Source organism: Carassius carassius, chromosome 4, assembly GCF_963082965.1.
Source record: "Carassius carassius chromosome 4, fCarCar2.1, whole genome shotgun sequence".
Taxonomy (NCBI): Eukaryota; Metazoa; Chordata; class Actinopteri; order Cypriniformes; family Cyprinidae; genus Carassius; species Carassius carassius.
This window is the reverse complement of record NC_081758.1, coordinates 3709313-3730832: the sequence shown is the minus strand read 5'-3', so window position 1 is coordinate 3730832 and position 21520 is coordinate 3709313. Positions and strand designations below refer to the sequence as shown.

At 37.9% G+C, this 21520-nt stretch overlaps 2 protein-coding genes across 4 annotated transcripts in view; one reads left to right on the top strand and one right to left on the bottom strand.

Moving 5' to 3' along the window:
• LOC132132764 (astrotactin-2-like) overlaps positions 1-21520 on the top strand; it is a 498987-nt gene that overhangs the window by 401968 nt on the left and 75499 nt on the right. For all 3 annotated transcript variants that reach the window (XM_059545295.1, XM_059545288.1, XM_059545303.1), the window contains one exon: positions 21205-21467. In XM_059545295.1, the coding sequence (XP_059401278.1) occupies positions 21205-21467 (263 nt within the window). The remainder of the gene's footprint in view (positions 1-21204; positions 21468-21520) is intronic.
• On the bottom strand, positions 8119-12497 carry LOC132132785 (E3 ubiquitin-protein ligase TRIM32-like). The gene is given in 3 exon segments (XM_059545313.1): positions 8119-10056; positions 10058-10976; positions 12269-12497. Coding segments are annotated over 2 exon segments (1875 nt in total). The 5' UTR covers positions 10972-10976; positions 12269-12497; the 3' UTR covers positions 8119-9095.

Sequence of the window (21520 nt, the reverse complement as noted above, 5' to 3'; positions counted from 1 at the left end):
ACCAATCATATCTTTCCTTTAAATGGGTGGACTTTGTTGTCACTAACTTTGACAATTTTGGGGAACTCAAAATCAGCTCTACTTATTTGCATCTGTCACGCACAGGAACGAGCCAGGGGGTAATAGTGGAACAGAGTAACAGGGGCTCATGGCCATTTTTTAGACCCCCCACCCAAGCAAATCCAGTGCACAGGGCCCAGAATTCCTAGCGATGGCCCTGTTACCAAGTCCTAAACTTGGTCTAAAGATCCTAAATTAGGCTGAGAAACGGATTATGCTTTTCATGTCCAAAGCTAGGAATACACTGTGTGATTTTCATCTGATTTTGAACTGATTTCTAAGTCAAGAGGAATTTCAGCTGTCATGCATCATTTGTCATGCAGCGTACAGGGGAAAACAAGAGGTGATTAACCTCTCCTGAATGGCAATAAGATGGTTGGATGAATTTCTGATGTGAGAAATGTTTTCCCCCCTTTGTGAGGTTATTCCACACTTGAAGCAGAGCTATGAACCAATTGCCCTAATCTCAGTGTTGTTTCCCTACTTACATATATGCAAAGAAAGAAATAAAACCATGGTGACAGTATTGCTCCCAGATAAGCATGTTTTTTCTTATGAAATAGCCACACAGTTCTGGGTGTTGGGGGTCCCACATATTAATTTCACACGTATAGTGTATGCATTCAAGTTGCATCTCGATGATCTGACCGTATAGTGTGAGCATATAAATGGTGAGCATTGCCTTTACAGTTTATGCAATTTACTTGTACAGTGAAAGTTTGTGTTTAACAAAAACATTGCTGAAATTGCACAGTGTGTGTCTGGCTTAACATGTTTAGTTTTAGGCTACGTTTACACAACAACGGTGTAGCCCTTGTGTTTTTAAAAATGTTCACGTATACACAACAATGTTTCAAAATCATTCGCTTTTACACATATCTGTGAAAACGGCCAAAAACGCTGTATTAGGTATGCCAGGAAAGTAGTTGGTGCTGTCTCCTTGTTAGTAAACAGTACCTGCAAGAAAGTGACGATTATCTGATGTATATGATGCGTTTCCGTCATAGGTTGTAGTATTGGTAAAGTAAATCCACACTTTCCTGAAGAAGCATTAGCAAAATCTTGAGCTGCAACAACAGTACGATATACTCTGCCATTGTTGTGTATGTTCACACGGAAATTATAACAGTGCCATTTTTTAAAACGTGCACTTTAATACCGGTTTTCAGTCCCCAAAACACAGTTGTCGTGTAAACGAACAGTCAAAACGCATAAAATCCCTTTTTTTTTCTTCAGAATTGGCTTCATAAAGATGTGGGCAGGTATGTCATATTTTAGTGATGTTTAAGGGCCTTCTCCAAAAAGATACTTAAGAAAATGAAGCCAGATCAGACTCCCAAACCTGCTATTGCATCAGGCTCTCAGACTGTATTAAGTCATGCCATTTCATTCCATATTTTAAGTTTATAGAGGTTTTGAGTATTTTGGCATTTAATGTGAAGGATATTAGGTAACCAAGAGGTTCATACGGTGTAACCAGTACTTTACACATTTCTTAGTGTGGGCTGGAAGCACTTGACTTATACACAAGTTGGTCTTTGAGATAAGAGGCATGTATATATCCTTATCCAATACTGCTGCCCTCACATCTGTATACTTTCCAGTTGCAAAAATTATTGCAGGTTTTATAACATGGCATTTACATGGGACCACTGAAGTGTGAATTTTCACCTTGTTGTAGACATATTTAGTAAAGATTATAAATAAATAAATAAATTTGCTCTTGCAGAATGTCAGTATGAGACAGTATTATCTGAAGAATGTCTGCTTTTGAAAGAAGATTGGTTGTTATTGAGAAGGCTGTTATATGAAATAAATGTAAAGAGGGAAAAGAGAGATTGGTCTATATTTTTCAACTGCTGTAGGGTTGTTGGGATCACCCAAGCCTGAATGCGATGTTGCGAGCGAGACCGTCCAACCTGGGGACCATCCACCTCTTTACATTTTGGATGTCTCCCTCATCTAACAAACCTGGTTCAAATCATCAGCTCATTATTAGATACTGGAAGACTTGAATTTGGTGTGAAAATAAGGGAGAAATCCCAGAATGTACAGTGGACAGATTTGGAAAGCACTACTGCTGAAGATGGAAGGGGATCGACTCTTAGGCAGGCGACTCCAATTCTGCTCCTGGAGGGTCACTGTCCTGCAGCGCTTAGCTCTAGCTTTAAATAAACACACCTGAAACAGCTAATCAAGGCATACCTAGAATCATTTTAGGAATATCCTTTGGAACAGGTTGGAGTTAAACTCTCTAAGATGTTGGTCCTCTAAGAGCAGGCTATGGACACCACTAGACACTTCAACTCCAGTCCTGGAGGGGCAATGTCTTACAGAAATTTGTTTCCAACCCTAATTAAACACACCTGTCTTACAAATGATTACTTTGTTCTGAGGTGTCTGGAAAAGGGTTTCCAGGACACTGGTCCTCCAGACTGTACCTGAAGAGCCTTGGAATTAAAGGGATCATGAGGTAATTGTGCCACTAAAACATCCTGCAAGTTCAACTGGTTGTTGTGCGAACAAAATCAAACTATCACTGTCCTAAGATCAATATAAAGCAAAATATAATTTATTATAATGGCACTCAATGGTGATGTTTACACTGCATAAAGTACATAGATGTCCTGTCCTATTTCTGACTTACTCCACATGCTTGAGCCACTTCTCACAATAGGAAATGTACACTTTGACAGATTGTGTGTTTGTCTCTGCACAGCCTTCCAAAGGACCCCAGTGTTGGGTTAGATGGTTAAGTTTTAACTGATTGTGTTTTATGTTTGCCAAAATGAAGCATCTTAATTATTCATTTATTTATTTACAATATATTTTTGTGCAAAAAACTAAACTAACATTTATAAGTGAACCTCATGGAAGATTAAATAATAAAAAAGGCATGTCATCTATCTGCCCTTAAATAATTTTGGACAGCACTTTCTGTGAAAGGACAAAGTACTGCATGCAGGCTGTGGCTAGTTGTGTATGTGCAGAAAAAAAGAACTGGACTCTGATAGTGTCCACCTTTTCGGTAAAAATAAAGACTGATATTGGACATTTAAAGCTGGATATTTTTGGTTAAAAATCAAAAAATCTATTATTAGCTGAAAGCATTTGGAAATTGGACAGGGCATATATGTACTTTATCCAGTGTTAACATCACCATTGAGCAAGCACCTAAAAATCAATGTTCGAAACTCTCCTTATTCCAACTCATAATGGTAAGCTCATATAGTAATGGATCATCCAAAATGGCATCTCGATAAATCACTGTTACAACAAATACACCTCTTTCAGAGAAGAAGAAAATTCTTCCCCAATGAAAAGTTCAGTCAGGAGCACTATGTTTTATTAAGGTTATTGTAGAGGTCCTGAACATTATTTTGACAGGCTCTTCTCTGAAGGGTTCAGACTCTGAGCGTCAGCTGATGCCGGCTGTCATGGCTTGGTCTGCCTGAACTACACTTGAGATCCATTCTTCACTTAAGCTACATAGGGCCTCTAGTAGGCCTCCATAATGCAGCTTTATTTGTGCATGGTCATTTCTTGCTCATTTCACATTTATATTACATTTTACATAACTAATATAATAATAAAGTTTAATATAATTGATGGATGTTAAATTGAGACAAAATATTAAACATAGTACAAATTGTAATAATAGTCTAGTGTTATCTGCCAAAATGTTCATCTATGGGCGTCCCTAGAGTAGATCACACTTGCACTAAATTTCCCAGGCCGGAGCACACTTACATCATGTGCGAGATAACAGAGAATCACACTTTAGCATTAGTGCATTAGCTGAGCGCTAATGAAAGAATTAGCAGTTTTAATTGGAGACTAATTCCAGTTCATCAATAAGGTGAGAACCAGACCAATTATAAACATGAATATACTTGAATTAAATTAATTGAAAAGTGTAGTGTAGTAGTAGTAGTAATAATATATGGTTGCGGTCGTAATGATGACAGTAGTGCACCCAAAACAGTAACTGTTCTGTGCTCCCGTGCAGTTAGCGCTCACACTACATGCATATCGTGCCCGAGCCCAACTGAACCGTGCTCTGGCCCACCACTTCCAACCGGGCCAGGGACGACTAAATGAACTGTGCCTGAGCGCGCGACAGATCGCATGATCACTAGTCAAATGAACCAGGCTTCGGGGGTCAAACGGGATGATCGTATTACTTCCATAACCCTAAACAACACCAGCAAATATACTATGACATACATAACCAGCACAGGCAGTATATTTCCTCTCAGGGTTGAATTTATTCAGGACCTCACTATGAGATCAGTTATGAATGATACATTCACAAACACATAAGCTGATCTAAACTTTTATTTTCTTTTTTTAACAAACTACTGCAACTGCAAGTCCTAAAAGAGTTACAAATGCTTTATGTCTTATATCTGAAAGCCAGGGATCAATACCCATAATAGATGCACTAGATTGAGACTATGGCCACGTATTGAGTAACTAATATTGGGATTGTAAATATACCCTTTGACCAACTTCTTTTGAAATCAGGCTGACTAGACTATAAATGTGTGTACAATTTACTTTTAATTAAAAGTTTCCAACAGGTGACCTGGTAATGGATTATTTATTCATTCATTCAGTAATACTGAGGCAAAGATCTTTAATACAGTTTTAGTTAGGAAAATGTTAAGCTTTAGTGAACGAAGATGGTGGAGTCATAAAAGACCAGACAATCTCAGGTCTTGATTTTATTGCACACAATTGATCATGAACAATACAAACACGAATTTGGGACTCATTTTACTGACACCAACATCAATGCAATGATTGTTTAGATCTTATGATAGTAATGTCAATTCAGAATCTCCTGCCATCAAACCCTGACAAAAGCACAATGGTGTGAGAAAATACTCATTGTCTAGGCCCTTTAACCTTAAGCATGATGGGTAATGTTAAAAAGTGACTTATGCAACAAGTCATAAACAAGTGGCGTCACATAAAAAAGGAGAATAAATCACTCATTATGGTCTTCAACTGAATTGTTCATTACAGAAGGACAAAAATATATATTGCATTGTGCATAGAGCTTTCTGTGTTTGCTAAAAGTAAAAATATGTAACAAAAGACCAGGGGCCTGTACCATGAAGCTGGTTTAGCTGGCTAGCCAGGTTAAGTTTCAGTTGAGTTTGCACCAATCCTGGGTTTTAGGTACCATGAAAGTGGCTTGGCTTTAAGAGGCATTCTTTGCCTTAGTAACTTACACTCCATAGCTAATCTGTTCCGGGGCACTCCATAGCTAATCTGTTCCATAGCTGTTCCGGGGCAGATTATGTTCTGGTTAGAGATCTTAAAACCGAAATTTGACCAATCAGCTTCAAGAAAAGTGATGCATCTCTGACGCAATAAAGCCACTTCCCCAGTTTCTCTTAAAAGAAAAATTAAAGGACGCTAGTAAACATTTTTAAAGATAAAATTGTCTGATTTTTAGAGGTTTTTAGATTTTTAGAAGTTAATCACAGTTTCAAGGCATGCGATTGGCTGTTCATTACTGATGTCACTCTTTCATGTGCACCTGCTCCATTAATTCAGGATCAAGCCTGAGTTGACAGAAAAAAGTTGGCCGGATTGGACTGGTTTGGTTCAAAACTAAGCCTGTAACCCCGAATTTGTTCAGCCACCATTATGGTACAGACCCCTGGGCCTCACTCTTCATATGTTGCTTTATACATCCAATATGATGCTTAACAGATCTTTAATAGCAATAATTCTTCTAGCTATTTTTCAATCATGCAGATTTGGTTAGCATACCTTGATTGAGCTGTTTATTAAGATGATTGCATTTTCCTGTGTTTACTGGAAAAGGTACAGGTATTGATACTTGAAACCAGCAGGAAATCAATTTGTCAGTGACTAGACAGATCAAGGTGATGACAGTATAATATACTGGTAAATATTATATATATATATATATATATATATATATATATATATATATATATATATATATATATATATATATATCTATATATATATATATATATATATTCCTAACCCAAGCCAAGCAAGACATTATTATTATTTTATAGAAGGCCATAGACAGACAACAGCAAAAACTAGATCAACAAACTGACAGGAGGAGAATGAAAGGTATGGAAGCACATGGGTAGCGATATTCAATTTGCAATGTAATATGCAAAATGACAATGCAATATGTAAAATGGCAATGCATTTCTGTATTTACATTTACATTTTCCAATACATTTGTGCAACGTTTGGTGCAAAATGAAAATGAAAATTAAATTACATAATTTTCATTTGGCATTTCACACACCAGTTTTAATATGTAAAATGAATACTAATTTTAACGCTTTATAAGTTGCAAAATTAAAATGAAAATGTATTACAGAAATTATTAGATATGTATAACATGTTCAAGCAAAAACTGTGGCAAAATGATCATTTAAATGCTATTTTTCTTAAATGCATTAACACTCACAGTCAAGACACTTACGATTGCATTTTCATTCAGTGTCCCGCAATGAATGTAGCAAAATTCAATGTGCACAATGAAAATGCATTCCGAGCCGATCACGTCTCCGCCCCCTCCCACCATGTAAATCACTGCGTGAACAAGGCGGGGCTTGCAGAAGGTCAGAGACTCAAATCTCAAGAAGAGGATTCAAGTGAGAGAACATGGACAAGACCGTTGGTCCGTGTACGTTTTGATCATTTCGGTTTATGGCTTCAATATTACATTCGCACTTGTGGGCGGCGCTGAAACGCTGCTTTCATCTGATTGGTCGAATCGCTCCACCTTCAACTCGGTCTTTCCATTCTTTCAGGCAGAATAAGAGTCAGTGCGAGTGAAGCACTGTAATGTCTGAAACCACCGCTCACTGTTAATTAGCATAATATTTGAATCAGATGTAGCTGGGCACATAATTCGTGCTAATTCGATTTGAGTCTCTGACCTTCTGTAAGCCCCGCCTTGTTCACGCAGTGATTGACATGGCGCGAGGGGGCGGACACGTGATCGGCTCGGAATGCATTTTCAATGTGCACATTGAACTTTGCTACATTCATTGCGGGACATTGAATGAAAAATGCAATCGTAAGTGTCTTGACTGTGAGTGTTAATGCATTTAAGAAAAATAGCATTTAAATGATTAAAATCATTTTACATATTAAAACTGGTGTATGAAATGGCAAATGAAAATTATGTAATTTAATTTTCATTTTCATTTTGCACCAAACGTTGCACAAATGTATTGGAAAATGTAAATGTAAATACAGAAATGCATTGCCATTTTACATATTGCATTGTCATTTTGCATATTACATTGCAAACTGAATATCGCTACCCATGTGCTTCCATAGAAAGGTGTTTGTTACATTTCTTATGCATTTCAACATAATTTGTTTACTTTAAGTATTTTTCTTTATGGTTAAAGCAAGATTAATTTAACTATTTTATTTAATTCTGCCCACAGTGGCGCTGTATAAAGGCATAAATTAAAGTGGTCTTTAAAAGCCAGGTTACTCATTGAAAATCAAGTTCCATTCTTTTCTAATGGCTTGACAGTGTATATTACTAGTATCTCTGGATCTCTTGTGAAGGAAGAGTGCATTTGCTATAAGGCCAATGCAGACTGTCTGCATCTGTTGGTAAAGACAAATGCATTGTTAAAATGTAATAAAACCAGAAAAATACTTTTCACAAATGTGCAGATGGAAATGCATTGCCAACTTGTGATATATTACATGCAATCCAGTGACAGTAGCTGAATACCTAAATGAGATAACTGATAAAAGATGTTTTGCACTAACATCGTCTATGTCATCCTTTGAAACCTGGAGAATGCAATCCATACTTGAGTTGTGTTATAAATTGTGATCATAGGTTTCTATTCTAATCTATTTGTGAATATTTTATATAGCCTTAATCTGCTCCAGCACACGCTTGAACCAACAACCCCACATTAAAATAAAATAAAATAATAAAATTTAAAGACAGTTTAATGCTATCTACAGCATTCAAGCAGGAGAGTTTTAAGATCCATCTCTTAGATACAAGGACACTTCAATGCAAAACATAATTGAATATACGGTGTAATACAGCATGTAAACTGCCGAGTCATTTCCCTGCTTCAGTTGAACTATTGCAGTTACTCTGATGACAGGCTAGTAAATATCTCCTGAATTTAACATGCCTTTGGTTCCTGCAATAGAGTAATGCTTTCACAAACTGAAGTACACCACAAACCAATTCAAATAAACAATAAGCAGTTTTAGACAACTCTGTAGTAACAATAACATTTTTCAAGTGTATTATACTTTAGTCTAACTGTATTTTATTATACAGAGGATTTATATTGTTAAATAAATCTTTTAGTCTTTTACAGACACAGGCTTCAGGTATGGAGGGGCACTTTAATAGTGAGGGCATTTTTGGAAGTCATTACAACAACTACACATGAACATGACACACACAGAAGTGTTCAGAGTCAGCACGTTTCACATTTTCCATGTAAATCCTTCCTGTTCAAGGAATATTTTGGGTTCAGTACAAGTTAAGCTCAATCAGCAGCACTTGCAGCATTATGTTGGTTACCACCTAAAATAAATAAATATATCAACATTAGACCATAAATCCTTTTGATTGAGCCTTACTTGAATCAAAACAAGAATATTCCTTTGATATTATTTATGAAGCAACTATAAAAAATTACCTTCTCTTTAACTCCGCCATCTTAATGTCTGAACAGCAGCACAGAGGAAAAAAAAATCCTTTAACTTATTTGCACACATAAAGAACAACACTGTCAGTTATTGCCATCGGTTGTGCTAAATTTTGAAATCCATTTGCCCAAAGCATCCATAATAATACCCCTAAGTCATCATCCAATTGCTCCATGGCAGTGGTGAATGGTTGCAGCTTAGCTGCCTGATCCTGGCCACTGCAAGCCATAGGTCAGAAATCACTGAGAAGCAAACGCATTTATAGTGAAGCCATTGAATAAAAGTGACAAGTCTTCTAAATTGTCCACACAGCAATCTTAACATGTAGAGGAACGTCTCCTCTGCAAGTAAGTGTAGACCTTCACACAGTGGTCCCAGCAATCTAAGACAAGCAGTTGTCCCTTCTGGGTAACTGCAACCCCTACAGGGCATGTTAACCCCTCCTGAATGAGAATATTATAGCCACCTTCTTTAGGGAACTGTAGTATCTCCTTACGGCCACTGTCTGTCACGATCAAGTCTCCATTAGAGTCCACACACATGCCGGTAATGCATCGTAAGTCCTCTTTCTCTGAGAAGAAGTGGCTTAGTTGCTTTCCCAGCTGGCCATCCATTCCCACCGACCCAATTGAGAAACCCCCCTCAAGGTGGTGTTCGTTGTGTCTATTCTCTATGTTTAGACCCAAACCCTGTGTGAAGTAGACTGTACCTGAGGAGTCGCAAGTTACAAATTTGGGCCTGAGGGCCGAACATAAGCGGTTGTAATTCACAACACCTACTTTACGATCCACGGCTAGGCACCACAGCTTTCCCCCTTCTACATCTGACACAACGAACTGGCCTGAAGGCATGGCCGCGATTCCCCATGGCTTGATGAGCTGGTTCTTGTGACATGCGATGCAGTGGCCATCGGTGGTATAAACCTTCACGGAGTTATCATAGTTGTCAGTGACACCTATGAGGCCCTGAGCAGTGATAGCAATGGAAAGTGGGATGAGGTTGGGCAGGTCGGCACCTAAGAAGCTCAAGACGAAGTTGTCGATGCTGCTTGGGTTGCGCCGTATCTCCCTTTGGAAGCCCTTGCGGTTGAAGATTTGGATGCGGTAGTTTCCTCGGTCGGCCACAAGCACCTCACCCTGCGGTGTGACGCAAATGCTTACAGGCAAATTGAACATGCCCGGCAGATTGCCCTTGCACCCCATCTTTTTCACAAATTGACAGAGTTGCCCACCAGAAGCTCCTGGAGAAGGTCCACCACCATCAACAGACTTGGACTTTTTCCTCTGCATTGACAATGCAGGGTTTTGTGGTCAGCTGCCCCACGTCCAGAGGTTTCGAGCACTCCATTTGAACAAATTTAGGGTCTTGTAGTTTCAGAATGACAGGCAAGTTAGTTTTTAAGTCCAACTCTTCTTCTTCATGGTTGCTCCCTTCTTCCAGTAGAGCAATATCCGTCTGCCTGATCCTCATGGTTAGATAGTCACACCTTGACACCACCTGCACTTCAGCAATATTGAGCAGGTACGTCTGCTCCTCCAGTATCTGGGCATTGAGTTTCTCTATTTCGGCCAAGGAGGTGGCAAAGGCACGGCGCGAGCGGCCCAGTTCCTCTTGGAGCTGCAACTCAGCCTTGGCGTATTCCTGCTGTACAGCCTTGTACTTCAGTTTGATTGATTTTGTCACATTGTCAATAGCTGCCTTCTTCTTCTGAATATTTCCCATTGCCTCCCGCATGTTAGAAATCTTCCCACTGATGTCCTTCCGCCGCTGTTCAGCAGCCACGCGAATGGCCTGTACAACATGACCCTGACACTGGTGGCCATCGTTTTTACAAATATCACACAACACAATGCTGCAGTCACTGCAGTACTGCCGTGGCAGGCGGTTTTTACAAGACTTGCACATGAGACCCATGGTAGAGCCGCATGAACTAGCCCAGTCAATGATCTTCAACACAGTGAGATTGTCAGCCAGCTGGGAAATACTGCTCATACGAGACACCTTGCTGCAGAAGGGGCAGCGAACGCCATTTATCGTGCTGGCGAGGAGTTTCTCAAGGCACTGACGACAAACTGAGTGACCGCACTGCAGCAGTTTGGGTCGAAGCTGATCCTGGTTGTACATCTCCAAGCAAATGGGGCATTCCAGCACCTCCCGAACCAAATCTGGATCTAGAGGCGTTGGTGTGGCCATGGTGCCTACAGGGGAGGAGAAAAGTCATGTCTATGTGTTCGATGTGCATTACATTAGGTCACAGTAAACAAGCTAAAAAACACATCTGTTATTGGTCGAAATTGTGATAAGGCCTAGTTTACAGTTTATTTAATCGAAAACACAAAAACCACTTGATCGACTTTATTCTCACTATTTGCATAAACTGAAACATTTTCGTGGACAGAACATATCACCTGATTTGTGATGATTAAGAATGTAACGATTAACTGTGAGTCAGTCGAAAATCGATTCAAATATGTGAAGATTCAAATTGGTAGAGATGCCGAACAAATCAAGATACAATATGAGTAGGAGTTTATATGAATTTATCTCTGAGGGGAACTGACTGTCTTTAGAAAAGTTTACATGGTTCTTTTCATCTTGCCTCTGAACAGCTCTGCTTTGTTTACAGGGGTAACCCACAAAACACTGTATCATTGCTGTCCATAAGTAGAAGCTGACCGATAAGGGGTTTTCATTGGCCGATGCCGAAATTTAGAATTCAGGGCAGCCGATGGTTGATATATGATGCCATTTTTTTGGCCGATATGTTTGACTGATTTTCTTTCTTTCTGATTTTCTTTCATTCAGCTCATAAAAGTGAGTTTGAGCAAATTATTATTGCAGGGTACAAGATAGTAATAGTAGCCCAATTAAGATTAACAATACATGGCTCTTAAGCTTAACTTAAGCAACTTCTCAAAACAGTTCTGAAGTATGCTTTTTGTTTGTTTACTGACAGACACCAGTGTATCCCATAGACTGCAAATTACTTCTCTGTAATACTAATACACCTACTAATGCATTTTCACCTAATGAGCATACATTTGTACTAAAAAAGACAACAATGTCCAAATAATATGGAATGTATGAACTTAATACAACAATAATAATAATAATAATAATAATAATAATAATAATAATAATAATAAATCACCAGCAACAGTCTGTTTTGTGTTTGTTTTGGTAGCCAGGTGGCTAACGTTAACTACTAAAATCACCAGGTGTCTGGATCACGCATTATCATTTCTTTTATCAGTTTAATGCATGCAATATTTAAAGTCCCACTGACGTAGCTCATCATATAGATTCTGATTGTAATAATATTTACATGTAAATCAGTTGATTTACAGGGCCAAAGCTTCAAAACACTGTGATCGGAGTCTCTTCATTCTTATCTATTGCGTGCACAACATCCAAAATGAAATCACGGTCATAAATGCATGCTAAAAACATTCATGCATGTTTCCTTATTGGTGGTTACATGACTTCCTACCTTCAGTTCAACAGCAGCTTTTGCTTGATGTGACGAGGCGCGTCTCGCATATCAGCGTGTGCGCGGCTGCGCGTGACACTGCGGAGCTGACGTCATAACGGAGGGTGAATCCCGCCCCGGTGAGATTCGTTGGTCGCGGCGAGGGCAGTCGCGTTCCGTGTCTGTACACTGACGCGCGCAGGAACGAATCAGATGAGCGGCTGCTGTTGTCCTAAGTGATGCGCAAAGCTTTTTCGGTGGCACTTTAGATTGCTGCTGCTGGAAACACGTGGGTGGATCCGAGATGCACGAGAACCCCCGGGACATAAACACCTATAGTGTTGCAAATTGAAAACATTATCCTTTTTTTTTTTTGCCAATATAAATTTTTGATATAATTAAAAGTAAAGCGGGACTGAGAGTCTGCATGATATTAAATTATATTATATTATATTAGGCTATATTATAAATCCAAGAAATAGTCAGAGAATTACAACGATTTTGTGAAATAAATGCTAAATATGATAATAGAAACATATATTTAGATGTTTCATAAATAATGTTTAAATTATGCTTTATTACAATTTCCTACAGATGCATGAAAGAAGGGGGAAGAAGTGTAATAATGATCCCTGCAGTATCACACTCCACCGCTAGATGGAAGCAGATCTCTTTCTGAAAGTATCCCCCTGTTAAACGTACACAATATTAACAGTAGCTACTTCAGTACTAAAAAGTGATAGCTACATTATTATTTGCATTAAGTTATTGTTATTTTGAATGGGGAGAGATGACATGCAGCTTGTCAATAATGGTTTTGCATATATGGGTTTGCATATATGGTCATATCATTTCACAATTACAGGAAAGATTGGATTACCTTAGTAATCAAACAAGTTTGCTGAATTGTATGAATATTAAAATAGCAATGGTGTATTTTATAGTAATTTATTTAATACAGTTTCTTTTTTTTTTCCATAATTTATCAGTAGCATAATCCTATACTATTCTTCAGTTGTTTTCTCAGGGTATATAAATATCACTTTGCCACATCAAATTCATCTCTTAATTAATGGTTGTTTAGCTTTTCTCCCTACTTGACAAAGTGACAGGACAAACCAGGAGGCAAACAATTTGTAAATAATTTGTAAATCCCATCCATTTACTATATTGAGAAATCAGTTATTAGCCATTCACTTTCCAGGATGTGTCTACATGAGCTGTGATATTGTTAAGAACATGAGTTTCTGCAACATGATCTTTATAGAGACTAAACAAATGGAGTAAGCTACCCATCTGTCCACTCGATGGAGTACTTAAACAGTGGCAAAAGACTATCCACTTTCACAATGAAAGACTGAGAATGGGGTAATCATCATTCCTCTCGTCTACTTGTTAATTGTAAGAGTTTTGCAGTCAATATGTGGGGTGGGTTATTATTATTATTATGTTTACATCAGTTTAGACATTTTAAAATTTGTGCATGCATTTAATTGGTTAAATGTGTGTGTGTGTGTGTGTGTGTGTTTGTGTGTGTGTGTGTGTGTGTGTGTGTGTGTGAGAGAGAGAGAGAGAGAGAGAGAGAGAGAGAGAGAGAGAGAGAGAGAGAGAGAGATACAGACCTCAAGTCTGTGCATGTGTGGTAGGGGGGGTTTCTGCAGTACATGGTCACACCACTAGGTGACAGTCTTTAGTCAATAATTGACTCGTTTTTTCAACTGATTAGTTTAAAAATAAATAAATAAATACAAAACAATAACTGCTAATTTATTCAGAAATTAAGCAAGTTGCTAAATTTCCACAGAAACTGATCCATTCATTGGCAGAATATTATTGATTTCTTCCGCAGACATGGCTTTGATTATTTATTTATTTATTTATTGCATTTTTCCCGGGAGTCTTCAGTATTTCACACCCATGTCCCACCCCCTTCCCGTTTTCTTATTTCTCCCAGGAATCTCCCGTCATTTGTATGGCCCAAACCTCGTTATATGAATAATCATATCAATTATTATTCCAAAGTTGTCCAGTTGCCAGATCTTGTATGAAACTCAGTCTCCTCACACAATCGACACATCATTTTCATAATAACTTATTAAATTACACCTTTTTTCGCAATAACTGTAACAGATTACAGTTACATTTATTTTGTCATTAATTTGAATCATAACACAATTAGCAAACAGCTGGACGGAAGAATTTAATTTAATATCTCAAGGCAACATCGGCAATGACTTTTGCAAAGTGTGTCGCACTGATTTTAATATCTGACACAATGGGGAAAAATACGTTACTCAGCATATTAAATCACAACGACACAATCGTGCAGATGAGGCACAGAAGGACGTATGAAATACATGTGATTCTGTTAATGATCCACAGTGCTACATGCACCGCAGTCATTAACTACTGTGCAGTGTTTCTATTTGTCATACAAATTGTAATAATAATAAAACATTAATAAGTCATGTTATTATAAACACAATTGTATATAAAGATGAAAATAAAAATTTAATGCTTTATGATAATTACCTTTAATATTTTGCAGTAAACCTAAAAGGTGGTGTTATGGTAATCAGCGAACATGCACGTCAACATGACATTACGTCTTTTACTATGCATGATGGGATATGTAGTCATTCTGTTTGTTCAGAATTTAGGTAAACGCTATTTTGTCTCTTTGTGTCTTTTCAATAAGAAAAAGCAGATGACAAAGTTTTTTTGTTTTCTTTTAAACAACAACAATGGTTAAACTAGCACCAGCAAAAAGTGTGAACACACATGATGAGAATTTGTACAGCCAGATGTCTTCCCTTTGCCTGCTGGAGAAACACTTCGAAAGGCGCTGCTTCATCTCAATATGATTAAGCCCACTGCAGGAAATTTATCATTTAAAAAGCATATTGTAGGCTGTTACCAATTACTGTGGCCAAGTCATGTTCTCTTTCGCCGTGTCCTGTATGCAAACACTGACAGGCTCGGGTTGACAATTCTCCCTGTCGCTGCATACACAACGGTCTCGGGCTGTGTGCTCTCTCACTCCTCCTCCTCCTCCTCCTCCTCCTCCTCTTCCTCCTCCTCCTCCTCCTCCAAGTGTTTGCCTGTCATGCCAAAATCCATCATAATGACTCCTGCGGTCGCCAGACACAGTGGACAGGAATGTTCATGGAAATCAGCTGTGGAGCGCAGAGAAACAGCTGTTGTTGTTCAGAGTCACACATCTGTTTAGCCATCACACAGACATTACAGCACTCAAGTGATATCCTTCCTCACGTAATCGCATTGTTTTGTCTCTGCCAAGGGTTCTGTGTACGAACACGGTGAACCGACGCAATTCATCCCCTTCTGAAGCTATTTCCTTCAAGATAGATGTCTGACATGTGCAGCCGCATGAAGCCTACCCTTGCAAAAAAGAAGTAGCCTACTCTTTAAATTATATAAAAGAGTACTTATTACAGAAATAACATACTTAAAAGAATACACTTAAGTGCAAACTGAACGTAATGTTTTCAGACACTTAATTGCACTCAATTGATTAAATCAAATATTAGTATAGTTTTCATTTATAGCCTATTAAAATGCAATCAACAGAACTTTCTTTTTTTTCACCCATTTAACTTAAGTACATTAACGTGATTTTATAATTGTATGGTTACTGGCTGCTGAATGTACTGACAAGTATTTGACCTTTAATGTCATACTTTAAATACATTGAAACTTGAATGTCCTGTGTAAATATGTGTAATTGTGCATCTATAATGAGGAATGTGCGGTTTGGAACGTTTTAAATATTTTAACTTTAAATATAATATCAAACACGCGACGGTTAAAATTATTATTCAACACATCAAAATAAGTGAACTTCTTTAACCATTATTACAACCTAATGATTTAAAATATAGAAATAGCCTAAAACGTTTAATTTCAAAATATGTAAATGTTTTAAAAGTGTACTTAAGTGTGTTAAGAAACATAGTCATGAAAGTCTATCTCTCAATGAATGAATGAATGTGTAAGGGTCAATGACTTGATGCTTCTTTATTATGTACAGAACTTCAAACTAATTCAAACAGAAAATAATTTTTTTTTCCAAAGTTCCACATTTGAAAATACTTTAGCTGTTTCTGAAACCGCTCCTTGTCCACTATATAGTGCACTATATCGGGTGTCAGCCATTTTCCGAATTCTTAGTAAACGACTTCATTCCCTACATTTGTTCACTATTTTTTTACCCACAATTCATTCTGATTTTGAGTGTACAACCGATGTACACTTGCCTTGTCCAAATTCCCACCCTTGCAGTCTTGGCCACTTGAGAGCCCGTGTGCGCGGTAGGAAGTAAGTGCGCAAGACTGTCCAGATCTTAAAAACACCAAAGCGCAGTGCCCTTAAAGGGATCAAGTGTGACTGCAAGTGTGGGTATTTGGACAAGGCAACTCGCTGAAGCACTATTTCCCACAATCCAATGCGTTGAACCGGCGAGCTGGAAGCGAGATTGAGCAAGTTTGAATGAGAGATGCCGTTTACATCTTTATTATTTCTGATTTAACGTTTTCCATACATTATTTATATAAAAAGATGTTATGTAGGCAATAACTCTGTTTAATATTTTACTAATTTACTAAGGAGGCATCGTTGTTAACTTACAAAAATAATGATAATTTGGTGGATAATTAAAAAAGAACGTTAGCGTATTCATTCTGATGTAAAATTAACAATCGTATGAGGGCACTCCATGACCTTTATCTTATCTGAGCTCAAAACGCTGCTTGGGAGAGTGTAACATACAATTATGAACGTGGTAATGTGTGTTTATTTTTGTTCTCAGTATTTTAATAGCATTTAATGATTATGAACATAAAAATCATTAAGCATTGCAAAACAAATCAATAATATAGGCCTACCATCGATGAAACCACGAAGCTGACGCGGAGGTAGCCTATGTATAATAACAATGTAAAGTCATTTTGAGTATTATTGCTATTAATATTATTTTCTAAATAAGGTCTATGTAATATAAAAGTACATGTGACAATATTTGCAAGAGCAAGAGTGTTTACGTCACCGTCCGAATCCGTTCATTTCCTCCTGATATAGTGCACTCGTCTGCCATACACTATGACAGGGGTTAGTGAATGAGTGAACGAGTGAGCGATTTCAGACACAGCGTCAACGTTGTACAAGTAACATGAAGAAAGCAATAATGTTGTAATAATATCACTGAGAAAAAAAAAGTTGTCTCTTAAAAGCAAGTGTATAAAATACTTGAGTTATTTTACTTGATTACTGTATTTAAGTATTATTTTGGGGCATCTGTACTTTATTCAAGTATAATTTAAACTGACCAGTACTTTTTACTTTATTAAATTTCTGACTTTTTTTTATTGCAACTTAAAAAAGTATTTGTTTAATTTTTGCATTTTTATTTGATCTGCAATTAATTAAAAATAAATATTTTCAAAAAAAAATAAATAAATAAAAAATACCCCAAAAAACAATCAAAAGATTTTTTATTATTACACATGGGGGCACTGAATAGACAACTCAAAAAGTGGCCTTCTATGTCTCTCCTCATGAATTCAACACAAGTTCTTATATTTGGTTTGAAATATTAGTGCTTGTATATTTCTGTTATTTCACTTAAGAAGACACTGATTCATCAACAGGGGTTGTATTGGTTACCGTCTTCTTCACTGTGTGGTTGTATTGTAAGGTTATCTTTGCACATCCCATACACTCTGTTTTGTAAACAGGCCAGATACTTTTAATAGAGTAAAATGCTCACTAAAGAGTTTCTGTACTTTAACTTGAGTGTAATTTTTGAGTACTTTTTACACCCCTTGATAAAAAAAAAAAAAAAAAAAAAATCAGTTAATTTGACCATGTTATGACATGGTCAGGTTGGTTCAGGACAGGTTGTCACTTTATTCCAATAGGAATTATATAAGTCTGTTTTACTTTACCGTAAATGCTTGTCAGTACAATAAGCAGTGCACTTAAACCATATTTCAAAAACAAGAGAAGTAACAATGAATATGCATACTGAGGTGTACTTAAAGGGTTAGTTCACCCAATAATCAAAATTATGTCATTAATAACTCGTTCATGTCGTTCCAAACCCGTAAAACCTCCGTTTATCTTTGGAACACAGTTTAAGATATTTTAGATTTAGTCCGAGAGCTCTCAGTCCCTCCATTGAAGCTGTGTGTACGGTCTACTGTCCATGTCCAGAAAGGTAAGAAAAACATCATCAAAGTAGTCCATGTGACATCAGAGGGTCAGTTAGAATATTTTGAAGCATCAAAAATACATTTTGGACCAAAAATAGTAAAACCTATTCAGCATTGTCTTCTCTTCCGGGTCTGTTGTGAGAGTTCAAAACAAAGCAGTTTGTGATATCCAGTTCACGAACAAATCATTCGATGTAACCGGATCTTTTTGAACCAGGTCACCAAATCGAACTGAATCGTTTGAAACGGTTCGCATAAGCATTAATCCACAAATGACTTAAGCTGTTAACTTTTTTTAATGTGGCTGACACTCCCTCTGAGTACAAACAAACCAATATCCCGGAGTAATTCATTTACTCAAACAGTACACTGACTGAACTGCTGTGAAGAGAGAACTGAAGATGAACACTGAGCCGAGCCAGATAACGAACAAAACATTGACTCGTTCACGAGTCAAGAACCGTTTCTGTCAGACGCGTCTGATTCATGAACCGAGGAGCTGATGATACTGCGCATGTGTGATTCAGCGTGAAGCAGACTGACACACAGAGCGTCTGAACCGAACTGATTCTTTTGGTGATTGATTCTGAACTGATTCTGTGCTAATGTTATGAGCGCGGGTAAACTGAAGACTTGAATGATGGCCACTTATACAGATGGTAATAACACAAATGGGGTGGTGTTGGCGCAGTGGATAAGACACATGCCTTTGGTGTGAGAGACCTGGGTTCGAATCCACTTTGAGACACCAATGTGTCCCTGCAAGACACTTAACCCCTAGTTGCTCCAGAGGCATGCAACCTCTGAAGTATATAGCAATTGTAAGTCGCTTTGGATAAAAGCATCAGCTAAATGAATAAATGCAAGAAATGCAAATGCGCCATAAAGTAAATAATCCACTCTCTCTATTCACATAGACGCGTTCACTTTGATAGCCGTGATCATGCGTTAATAGCGAGCTGATTTGGGCTGATTTGCACTCAAACAGATGATAATCATGCAGATACATTAACATTCAACATAAAACACACTCTCATATATATAAAAACTGTTGAAAAATAAAACAAACAAAGAAAAAGGCGATCGCTATAAGTTCTGCCTCCATCAGCTGACAGGTGCGTCAGAGCGCGTCACGAGGGAGCGCCAGAATTCAAATAAACTATCTTTCGCCTATTTTTCATTCATTCTTTTTTCTGGTGGATCGCCTCATTCTGTTTGTGACACTGTACGCTGCAAAACCATGCCATTTTTTTTACTACCAAGACGCAGTTTGCGACGGTGAGTTATTCCATAACGGATGGAAACAGTTCTGTCGCTGAAGAACGGAAACATAAACAAAGGAATTATGATCCATATTACAACATTATTGCTTCGTTGGACTAAACGTGCTTCATGAGATGTCGTTCAGTGGACCCTTACCTTTCTAACTACTTTACAGCTGTGGATGTGTTTATGACTCGTAATTACGACAAATCTGGTATGTATTGCATTTCTAATGTTCATGTTTTTATGTGTACTGCTTACACAAATGTAGCAAATACAGTCTTTATAAGCTTTCCATTGAAAAACAGCGATCTGTCGTCGATGCTTGAGGCTTAGATCTTTATAATGATATATAGTTTGTCAAGATTAAATTTGTCCCGTTTCATTTAATCTATTCATAAACACTGACATGTACGAGTTTAGCGGTGTTCAGGACGCCCGCGTTCTGGTGCTGGCTAACAGGTTAAAAAAGTTAACAGCTTAAGTCATTTGTGGATTAATGCTTATGCAAACCGTTTCAAACAATTCAGTTCGATTTGGTGAACTGGTTCAAGAAGGTCCGGTTACATCGGATGATTGGTTCGCGAACCACTAAACTGCAATGTTTTGAACTCTCTCACAACAGACACGGAAGAGAAGACAATGCTGAATAAAGTTGTAGTTTTTGCTATTTTTGGACCAAAATGTATTTTCGATGCTTCAAAAAATTCTAACTGACCCTCTGATGTCACATGGACTACTTTGATGATGTTTTTCTTACCTTTCTGGACATGGACAGTATACCGTACACACAGCTTCAATGGAGGGACTGAGAGCTCTCGGACTAAATCTAAAATATCTTAAACTGTGTTTTCCGAAGATGAACGGAGGTCTTGGAACGACATGAGGGTGAGTTATTAATGACATCATTTTGCTATTTGGGTGAACTAACCCTTTGAGTGGTTCAAAAGCACACTAACGTTCAGCTAATTGCATTTAATATGCATTTAAACTGTAGCACATTTTTCATTTAACTGCAGTTAACGTTATTTAGTGTCTGAAGACATTATACTAAGTTCACATTTAAGAAAAAAATTATTTCCAAGTATATTATTTCTTTTTCTATTGTTTATTACAAGGGCTCACATGCATTCAAGGTGTAAGGAAAATATTTATAGTTTTAGAAGTGTTAAAGTAAAACTTTTGTTGAAACTGATAAAGGTTTTTCAAAACCATTTAAAAACCAACATCAATACAACATTACGTTTCCAAGAAGTAGATTTTTCATGTTCTCCATTACAATTTTCACACCCTTTTTATAAATGTATGAAAGTAACCCCCCTGCTTCAGTTCCTGTGTTAATAGGCTCATTACTATCAATGACTTTGTTTAGTTGTGAACCAGAAGCAGACAAGATCTGAGTTACAAATGTCTGCCATAAGACACGGTGTTCCAGTGTCGTCCTTCTGTCTCTCACCTTCACAGAAGTCACAGACCAGGGTGGCCGTCGGGACTTGAAAGCAGTGCCGTTCATCAGCTACCTGTCGGGCCTGCTGAAGACGCAGCTGCTGTCTGATGACCTGGTGGCCGGTGTGGAGATCCGGTGCCAGGAGAAGGGCACCTGCCCGGCTGCGTGTCACCTGTGCAGACAAGCAGGCCGTGAGACGCCCAGCCCGACGCCAGTCCTCCTGGAAGTCAGCCGCATCGTGCCCCTGTACAGCCTGGTGCAGGATAACGTTACTAAAGAGGTAAACGAGGGCTGTGTTCGGTTAAGTCCTTCACTCTTATAAATAATAGTTCA